The sequence below is a fragment of the Rattus rattus genome, chromosome 4, assembly GCF_011064425.1.
Source record: "Rattus rattus isolate New Zealand chromosome 4, Rrattus_CSIRO_v1, whole genome shotgun sequence".
NCBI lineage: Eukaryota > Metazoa > Chordata > Mammalia > Rodentia > Muridae > Rattus > Rattus rattus.
The window spans coordinates 14,433,581-14,443,887 of record NC_046157.1 but is presented as its reverse complement, the minus strand read 5'-3'; the positions used below and the strand labels follow the sequence as shown (position 1 = coordinate 14,443,887).

At 44.6% G+C, this 10,307-nt stretch overlaps 1 protein-coding gene across 1 annotated transcript in view; it reads left to right on the top strand.

Annotated features, from left to right (window-relative positions):
• Positions 1 to 9,526: 9,526 nt before the first annotated feature.
• The window catches only part of Atp13a4 (ATPase 13A4), a 136,636-nt gene continuing 135,855 nt past the window's right edge, over positions 9,527 to 10,307 (top strand). Inside the window, exon 1 of the mRNA XM_032899257.1 lies at positions 9,527 to 9,605. Within this exon, the coding sequence (XP_032755148.1) occupies positions 9,540 to 9,605 (66 nt within the window). The 5' untranslated portion in view covers positions 9,527 to 9,539. The remainder of the gene's footprint in view (positions 9,606 to 10,307) is intronic.

Here is a 10,307-nt window from a genome sequence, read left to right as displayed (position 1 = left end):
TCCATCCGCCCATCCATCCAATTTAGTTCCACTGGTAAATTCCAGGTTCAGTGAGAGACCCTGTCTCAAAAAGTAAGGTGGAGAATGTTTGAGGAACCCACACTACAGTAGGTAAAATCTGACTCTCGAAGATTCTCTTCTAACTTACACACACACACACACACACAGACACATACTTACACACAGACACACACACTCACAAACATAGACACACTCACACACACACTCACACACACACATTCTCACACACATACACATATACCCATACTCATATACACACACCCAGACACATACTCACACATAGGCACATCCACTCACAAACAGACACACTCATACACAGACACACACATACACACACACAGACACCCCCATACCCTCCACATTCACACACACACATTCTCACACACATACACATATACTCATACAAACACACACACACACACACACACACTCACTCACACACACACACACACACACTGAACAAATGTTCATCTAAATGGTCTGTCACACCAAATGATCACCTGTTTTTATTTGCTCACCTGTTCAGTTTTTGAGTTCTTTATGCATTTTAAATACTAATTCCTAGTGAGCTGTATAACTAACCAAGCTTTGCTTTGGGTACCCCCCCCCCACTTTGCTGATTATGTGTTTTTTATGCAGATGAATTAATACAAGGAAATCCCATTAGTTAAGTCTTGCTATAATTTTCTGAGTGATTGAAGCCCTATTTGGAAACTATTGTATCCCCAGATCTTAACATATTCCCAACAAGCTAGCTCCCTTCCCCCAATAATTTCAAAGTTTAGGGGATACCCTAAGGTCTGCCATTCATTTTGAGTTGAGTTTTATATAGGGTGAGTAATAAGGTTCTGCTTTAGATTTTTGTGTGTGGATATTTAATTTTCTTGGCCCTACTAGTTAAAGAGCCTGTCCTTGTTGGCGCACAGTTTTGATGCTTTTGAATTAATGGCTGTAGCTTTGTGGGTTTATTCCTAGATTATCTATTCCATGGGTTCCCAAGTCTGTTTTTGTGCTATGGCTCTGTAGTGTATTTTGAAGTAAGATGTTATGATACCGCCAGCATTTCCTTGCTCAGGATACATTTTATGTGCACTTTCAGAGCAGTAAAAAGTCTTCAGCTTCTGTTAGCAATTTTTTAAAAAAACATCATTATACATTATTGGACATTACACTGGACATGTTTGCTATTTTATTTTTCCTTACGTTAATTCTACAGGATGCTGACATAGTATTCTCTTACTTCACAGGTTAAAAAACTTACAGTTTAGGCTCACCGAGTATCTCACCAAATTTCCCGTAGCTGTGGAATGGTAGTGCTACCACGAGATGTCTGATTTGAAGAGTAGAATTGGTCTCAGAGTGTCAAAGCTGTGGGAGATGAATGGCAGAGAGAACAGAGAACAGAGACTAGAATCCCAAGTCCAAAGGCTCTTTTGTTTGAATATTTTTATATGCACCACATCACACACCAAGATGTGTTTCCCAATTTTACAAAAACCAGATGCAGGCTCTAGTAAAGCCTTACGGTCATTGACACACCCCACTAGTAAAGGACTGGGTTTTTTTTTTTGCTGTTGCCTATGGGATGAATAAGGCAAAAACAAGCAGAACAAACAACAGGGCATGTGACCTGCCTATAACAAGACTTCTGGTGCCAGACAGACTGGTTGGGGATGAGGAGAGGTTGGCCCTATTCCCAGGGGTTAAGAAGCACAGTTTCACTCAGTGACGGACTCAGGTAGGAAAGGGGCACGTAGGTGCGGCTGTGTCAAGGCAGTAGCAGCCACGAACACTTCCTTCTAGTAGAAAAGAGCTCTTGGGTGTTGCGCTGTTGCTTTAAAGGTGCCCTTGTCTCACAAGCACATTTCAAAGTTACCTGCATGGATGTGTCTGCATGTAACATGTGGCCCAATGGAGGCCAGAAGAGGGTTTTGGATCCTTTGGAGCTGGAGTAACGTGGCGGTTTTGAGTGCACTCCACCTCACGTGTAGGAGCTGAGAGATAAACGCGGCTCCTATGGAAAAGCAGGAAGCGTTTTGAACAGTGGCGCCATCGCTCCAGCCCCGTGAAGTTACCCGTTTAGTTGAGGCACTTTGTCAGAGTTGATGGAGGGCTCCAGGGCAGCTACTCTCTGACTCCACACTAACCGGGGTGGCGATGAGGTGGGGTCTGACCACCTGAGTTCACTTTCCCTTCCTCTATTAGGAAATAACATCTTCCACTATCAATTTGCTCAGGGTATAGAAGGATGTGCGACTTAGAAATAAAAAACTGAATTTCATTAATTGGTCATCAAGTCCCTTCTCCTTCAAATATCACGGACTTCGCTACTTGGGATTCCTTCTGAGAGCGCTTGCTGATAAGATGAAATTTACCAGATGGGGAAAGACGCCAGCACCCTAAGTGGACTTTTGGAAACATGGCGAACCCAGACCCAGGCTGCCCTCAGCCCGGCCTCATTTCCAACCCCAGCAAGTGCTTCTTCCTGGTTCTCGAGTGAGGTGCGCTCACTGTCTGCACGTTCACTTGTTCAGTTCTCTTTCTGGGTCGTTCTAAACCCATAGCAGAGGAACCGAACCCGGCCAGACTTGGTAGTCACAGGGCCTGCCTGTCTGACAAGAGGCTGCGCTCCCGGATCATCGCAAACCTAAGGTTCACAGTGGGAACAGCTACTCCCGGCCCTCGGCTGACAGCCTGCCTCAAACCCATACCCTTCCTAGGAGAAGATGCTCACCTTTCTCTTCTGAGCTCCCATCCCAGATTGGAACCCTGCCCCAGGACAGGTTTCTCAGTGGAGCTTGGCCCCTAGAGGACAAAGACCACGGGGCCAGCTTCCTGTATGTATTTCCAGAATCCGCCTGTCCAGTTCCTGTACACTTCAACGTCTTCCCTCTTCCTTGCTCGTTGGTTACTTGCTGTACGGAGCAGTAAGCAAAGACTTATGCTTCAATTGCCTGGTTGTTGAATTTCTCCATTAACACCTGCAGTTTCTTTGTTCCCCAAGTAGACAATCCAAGGATGACGGAATGCTGTGTTTTAAACCCTCTGTACGTTACATGAATTATTAGAATTGGCCTAGGATTTGGTACCATTGGCATGGCTATACTCAGCTGTATAGTTCTGGAATCTTCTACTTAAATCACTGCTTTGCAAATGAGAACCTCTTCTAGACATTTCAGAGAGATCCCGCCTCCCCCGATATTCTTACGCTATTCCCTTCGAGAGAAAACGAAATTTGAGTGTTGATATGGTTGTATGAAGCACGTTATAGAAAACGTAGTCTTTGTGTGTGACTGGGCTCTTGCAGACTTGCAGACATTTTCTAGTCTCCCCAAAGCTCGTTTTTTTTTTAACCTGAGAAATGAGGAGGTCGAGCAAGTTGGGATGGTTTCTGATTCTCCCTCGTCACGTCCCAACTCATACTGCTTTGTATATTTAGATTTTCAAAAGTCCTCAAAATTAAATGCACTGGCATCACAGGGAGAGGGGTTCGATGGAAGGACCAAGGCTTGGATTCTGTTTCTATAGACCCTGTTGAGTGACCTGGAATTAATTGTCCTAATAGTCTCCCACCAAGGTACTCTTTACATAAGGGACGCTTGCTTGCCTCCAGACAGCAGTTTTACCTTTTTGCCTTTTTACTTTTTGGAAATAAGAGCTAGCGAGAGACATTCTAGGGAAGACAGGACGAGAGCCCCCTCAAGCTTGTCATGAAGGTCAGAACTGAATGCTGAACCCAGAGGGTTGAGAGCGATTCCTCTAGAAGCAGAGAGCTATTAACTTGCTCTTGTCTTCTGTAATTAAGGGGAGGCCTTGTGTCTTTGTGTTAGACCCTTTAATCCTAGGGTTGCTAAATGTTTTACAAACACTAATTAATTCAATTAAACCTCACACCACCACCTTGAGGCAGGTAATTCCTCCTTGAGACATTTCATCTCTGCTTGTTACAGTACTATATACCAAGTGTATATTAATGTAGATGAGGATGATCATCGATGTCCGTAAACCTTTGAATTTAGACGGTGCTGGGCAGCTTCCCAAAGGTCCGATTTGCGCAACGAGGACTGAGGAGGAAGCCTGAGCCGGCGTTCACGCCAGTGATGACCTAGCAGAATTAACGCACCTCTTTCCAGTTCTACAGCATGCCGAGGGCATGTGACCTTGAACAGTTCTTGGTGACCTCTTTCTGACTCAGTTCCTATAGCTTTCAAACGGGGCCAATCATACATTACTCATCCCCCTGCCTCACAGAGGCGGGCGCAAGGGGGAAATGTTGCAATAGTCTGTGAGGCTCTCAGATGAGAGATGGAAATTAACATGTGACGAAACATGACTGTACTTATCTTCACGCCATCTAAATGGGCCAGGCAAGTGAAATAGCAGCATCTTCACAGCCTGGCGGAGAAACCAGTGCTGGCATTAGCCCTACTTAGCAGCTATTATAGGCTCGCAGAGGTCGAAGACTGCTCCTGGCATAAAGGAAAGCAAGGCGAGAGATGCCAGATCACCCAAAGAGGTAGTTAATTACTTTTTATCCTTTTCCTCTTTGCACTTTCCTGTCTAACTTGGCACCGAGGATTTGAGAAGAAATGCGTGTTGAGAGAGAATCAGAGAATGATGGGAACCACTTTGACTCTTAGACAGTCTTCCCAAATCTGAGAGGTCAATGCTCCTGTGTACTTGGCAGCCTTGCTCTCAGCTGCCCTGGCCAACAGTGCCTTTGATAACCATTTTAATTTATTCAGGACAGCATCGTAAGGACTCCCTCCCTCCACGAAGCCTCCCCAGCCCACCTTCTATCCTGTGTTTCCTCTGCCATTCTTGTGAAACTTGCATATGACTTTGTTGACTTTGTTTCCACAAAAGATTTAACTCTCAAAGGTTAGTTTTTCCCTCCAGAAATTAAAGAACAAATAGGAATACGAATTAGACAAAACTATATAGAAGGAATTATACAAAATATCATGCTGATACTCTAGATGTTTTATTCTTCGTCAGCCACAGGCTGTGCCTAACATTACCTAATTGGACCCAGTGGCTTCCAGCATACGCAATTGTAGCCACTCCTACAGCACAGGCTGACAGAACAAACTACATGCATTTGTTATCCTTGTTCACTGAGCTAAGTCCAGACCCAGACCTGGTGTTTAAAACCCGCATAGGATGGTTTATCTGTGTTTCCTGGCACATCTTTCTCCCCTTACATCCAGCCTATGGGCAGTGAAAGAGGAGGAGGCCACTCTGAAGAAGATTCTGTGTTTCTCTGGACCATGGGTTTCTTGCCTCTAGGGCTTCCTCCCATGGTCTCGCTTCCTGCCCTTGACCCTGTATCTCCCGCTTCTGAATAAATTTCTGCCTACTTTGTAGGCCTTTCTCAAATGCTTCCTTCACAGCGAGGCTCTCCGGGTCATGAAAGCCCAACACTTCTTGTAGAGCACTTGGGATGCACTAAAGTAGCCTGGAGAAACAGTGCTGTCCTAGTAACATGACTGACAGAGCGGTAACATCCTTTAGTTTAAATGCTCACTTGGTCACTTGCTAATTGATTTCCTTAAGTAACATAGAACATTGTTCATTTTCTGCGTGGAGGTCTTTTCTGTTGAGGGAAGATGACCAGCAAGCTATTAACCCCAGTGCATATCTTATAGAACGCTTGGGATAGCGACCTCTCTGAGGAAGTGCACGCTAAATGTGCTTCTCTGTGGAATCTGCTCAGTCGTTGGGTGCCTGTGTGTGGCTGAGCAGGGCCAAGTGAAAGCAAGAGCCCCTTGCAGCCCTATGTAAAGCTTAGATTTGTGACACCAGCACTGTTGGGAGGTGTGAGGAAACTATTTCTGCACGGTAGAGTTCTAGAGTGTGTGTGTGGACCTTGAGTTTTGATGCGTATAGAAGGTTTTTGGTTTTTCTCATCCCAAACCTTTTCAGTGATTTTTTAGGGACTTAACTTTCTTCCCACATTGGTCTTAAACATTAGCAGCATTTGATGCTGGCGTAAGGTGGTAGCAGCTTTTCCTGGAACCCTAATTGCTTACTCGGTTAATGCCACAACTTGTAGGTGGCCAAGGATACAGGGCTCTGGTTAGAAGGAAATGACCCCAGCAATGCCAGTGTTTTTTTGGGGTGGGCGAGGAATTAAATACTACTCACACCTGCCCACGAGCTCTGCCACTTTCCCTACCAATTTGCCAAAGTTGAGATGAAATGGAAACCTCATTTGTTTTATTATTTCCTTTGTATATATACTAAATGGTTGCTTGTTAAAATGCAAACCAGTGAATTGTGATCTATTCACAATGATGATTCTGGCCGCTTTCGATATTTTTAAAAAGAAACTTCATGTTTTCATATGTTTGCCTCGTGACAAGATATTAATTCTACTTTTATTATTTGGTTAAATAATACTTATGGTTTTCGGAATGTCCAAGAACTCCACACTATACCTTCATACACACAAATATTCATATACATGATTACTGTTATAATGAGTTTTCTTAGTTTGCTTTTAAAAATATTTATCTTATTTTTTATCATTTGCTTAAGACACCTCTCTCTCTCTCTCTCTCTCTCTCTCTCTCTCTCTCTCTCTCTCGCCTCCCTCTCCCCTCTCTGGTGTGTGTGTGTGTGTGTGTGTGTGTGTGTGTGTGTGTGTGTGTGTGTGTGTGTGTGTGTGTGTGTATGTATGTATGTGTGTGTGTGTGTGTGTGTGTGTGTGTGTGTGTGTATGTGTGTGTGTGTGTGTGTGTGTGTGTGTGTGTGTGTATGTGTGTGTGTGTGTGTGTGTGTGTGTGTGTGTGTGTGTATGTATGTGTGTGTGTGTGTGTGTGTGTGTGTGTGTGTATGTGTGTGTGTGTGTGTGTGTGTGTGTGTGTGTGTGTGTGTGTGTGTGTGTGTATGTATGTATGTGTGTGTGTGTGTGTGTGTGTGTGTGTGTGTGTATGTGTGTGTGTGTGTGTGTGTGTGTGTGTGTGTGTGTGTGTGTGTGTGTGTGTGTGTGTGTGTGTGTGTGTGTGTGTGTGTGTGTGTGTGTGTGTGTGTGTGTGTGTGTGTGTGTGTGTGTGTGTGTGTGTGTGTGTGTATGTGTGTGTGTGTGTGTGTGTGTGTGTGTGTGTGTGTGTGTGTGTGTATGTGTGTGTGTGTGTGTGTGTGTGTGTGTGTGTGTGTGTGTGTGTGTGTGTGTGTGTGTGTGTGTGTGTGTGTGTGTGTGTGTGTGTGTGTGTGTGTGTGTGTGTGTGTGTGTGTGTGTGTGTGTGTGTGTGTGTGTGTGTGTGTGTGTGTGTGTGTGTGTGTGTGTGTGTGTGTGTGTGTGTGTGTGTGTGTGTGTGTGTGTGTGTGTGTGTGTGTGTGTGTGTGTGTGTGTGTGTGTGTGTGTGTGTGTGTGTATGTATGTGTGTGTGTGTGTGTTCTTTCTCTCTCACACACCTTTATCTCAGTCTCTAAGGGTTTCTTGTGTTAAGCTGGCCAGATCAGTGCCATCTCTTCACTTAGCTGGAAGGGACAGTGTGTGGACACAGTAACTACCCTTTATGGAACATCTTCCAAGGCACCTGTCCTCAAAACACAGTTCCAGGAGGGAGATTTTAGTGTCCTCCTTCTTACTTTACATGCAAGCGAATAGAGGTCTTGGACTTTATGTAGCCTGCTGTATCCCAAGGGGCAAAGATGATACTTGGGAAAACCCAAACTCCAAGCCAAGTCCTCCAACTTAGGAGCACATTTCCTTCACCAGTGTGCTACCAACTGATGCTTAAACCAACGTTTACTCTAAACATGGTGACGGCATCAGCACACATTCACAGCTTGGCACTCCTCCCCTCCACATTCCTTCCAGGTATTTCCAGGCAAGCCAAAGTCAGCTCTTGTAGATCAAAGACCTTACAACAAGACTGGTTCAGAGATGAATGGCGGAGAGTCCTTGTTCTATGCTTCTCTACACCACACAGAGACTCCCTACAGTTATCTCAGACTTATACTCCAACTTGTGGAATAACAAACGCACCTCCTAGCAGACTTACTTATGTATTCGAGTCCTTACATCAGCCCCAGGATAACAAATGTGACTTTGTTATTTTATCTTTCTATGCTAAAACTAATTTTTGCATAACTTGTGTGTACATTAAAAAAAACCCAAAAACCTGAATTTGAGGGGCTGGAGAGATGGCTCGGTGGTTAGGAGCACTTGCTGCTTTTCCAGAAACCTGGGTTTGATTCCTACCACACAGATGGCGGCTCAGGGCGGTAACTGGAACTGCAGATCTACAGGATCTGTGGCCCTTTTCTGGCTGCTGAGGGCACGGGGTGCACATGGTGCATAGCCATAAACACAGGCAGAACATCTATATACATAAAATAAAGTTTAGAAATATCAAAGGGACACCCCCTCCCCCAACTTTTGTTGTTTGCTCACTTATTTTGTTTCTGGGTATCTGTAAGTGTCTGCTCACAGACATCTGAGCTAAAAAGGACCGCCTGGAATAAGTTGATTATACTTTTTTTGTGTGTGTGTGTTGTTTTCATTATTCTTTATATAAAATTTGCAGAGACAAAAGGAACAGATCTCTTTGATAACATGACACCTGTAATGACTATGAAGGATTGCACTCAGGGCAAGTCTAAAGGGGGTACACACCAGGATGTTTGAACTTTGGTCATTTACCCAATGTTGTTAGAACAAAGCCACTTAGGTCAAAGCCAGATAAAAAGGCCAACCAAACAGAAAAAACCAAACCAAACAAATGTGCTCACAACCAACCAAAAACCAGTTAATCGAATGGGACAGAAAACACTTGGTTTTGGCAAAGATGAAAGACACTGTCCAAAGACATCCTCTAGAAAGAACACACTCACGAACATGGGCATTTGATTATACTTTTACGCCTTTACTATACGTTTTTCAAGAAATGCAAGCCTAATTCTATACACACACTAAGCAGAATACTTTGTGTGTGCAAAAGTAAATGCAATTATACATATCCGTCGAGGTGGGTTAGGAATAATCTGTATCATTTGTAAACAAAACGAATGCAAACAGTTGGATTGGGGATTCCAACTAAGCAAATGAAAAATCCTAGCTCTGTTAGCCTCCCCCTGGTCCCCCAGCTTCTGGGAATGGAACAGCGACCTGGGAGTTCTTGAGCCTGCTTCTCCAGAGGGTCCTGCCAACTCCGCATTGTCTTGCTGGATTTGCAGTCAGATGCCTTACGCTGGCAGGCTGTGGGCAGGCTAAGAGTGTTTTCCCTGTAAGTTGGGTACAAAAAGATCGGCATGGGAGCGGCTTCCTCTGAGACAGCTGCTTTGAGAGAATGCAGAAGCTGGGAGCAGCCAGAAATTCCTCCTGGCACAAAGTGCCCGGGGGAGGAGTCCACTTTGCTAAGTATTGTCATTTGCTGAAGGAAGGTGTGTGTTCAAGGAGTTTTTAACCTGGAAGACCATTAACTCTTTCATTCAGCGGTCCGGAGGCGGCCCTGGAGTTGGAAGCGTCTGCACGCAAGGGCCAGGGAGCAGGAGTAGAGTGCATTTCCATGGGGGACCACCTTGAGAAGAAGAGCCAGCATGCTTTACTCAACGAAGGGGACGAGAATGAGATGGTAAGTTCCCAGCCCCTTCTTCTCGTCTCCCTTCCCTAGCTTGGCACACGCACACGCGGGAACGCGTTCCCATACTTCACTGCTTGTTGGCTCTGGAATTACGAGGGAAGAGATAATATCCAAGCAACCTCTCTGTCCCGTGACTGTAACTCCCGACAGCATGAATTTGGTAGAATGAACATATTGTATTCATTTTCATCAAGATTGTTTTCATTGGAAGTAAAACAGAAGGGGAAAGGAACATGTGACTGGCCGGTGATTAAAGTTTTGAGTCTCTGACTGTCTGGAGAGTTGTGTCCAGAACTCCATTTCAACAGGTCTCTGAGAGGAGGACTAGAGTTTTCTCTGCTAGAAAGAACTGAACACCAGAGGCAAGACAGCTGCATGCTGGGTCTTTGTTTCTCTCAATCTCGTTGAGATTGAGTTCAGCAGGGAAGACACAGAATGCAAATATTAGCAATTATCCGCCTTCTCTCATTTTTTTTTTTCTACTTCAAAAGATTCACTGTGGTAGAGACTGGTGACAGAGAACTTTGTGTACTTCATCATCTCTCTGGTTTGAGATGCACCCCTGAAACTTGAGATCTGTAAGAAAATGAAAGATGAGACTGCTCTCGGCGAATCCAAAGTGATATTTCTCAATTACAATGTAATCAGGAGAGAGTCGGAGATGTGCAGTTCTGGGTAATAAGGTCTTTCTGC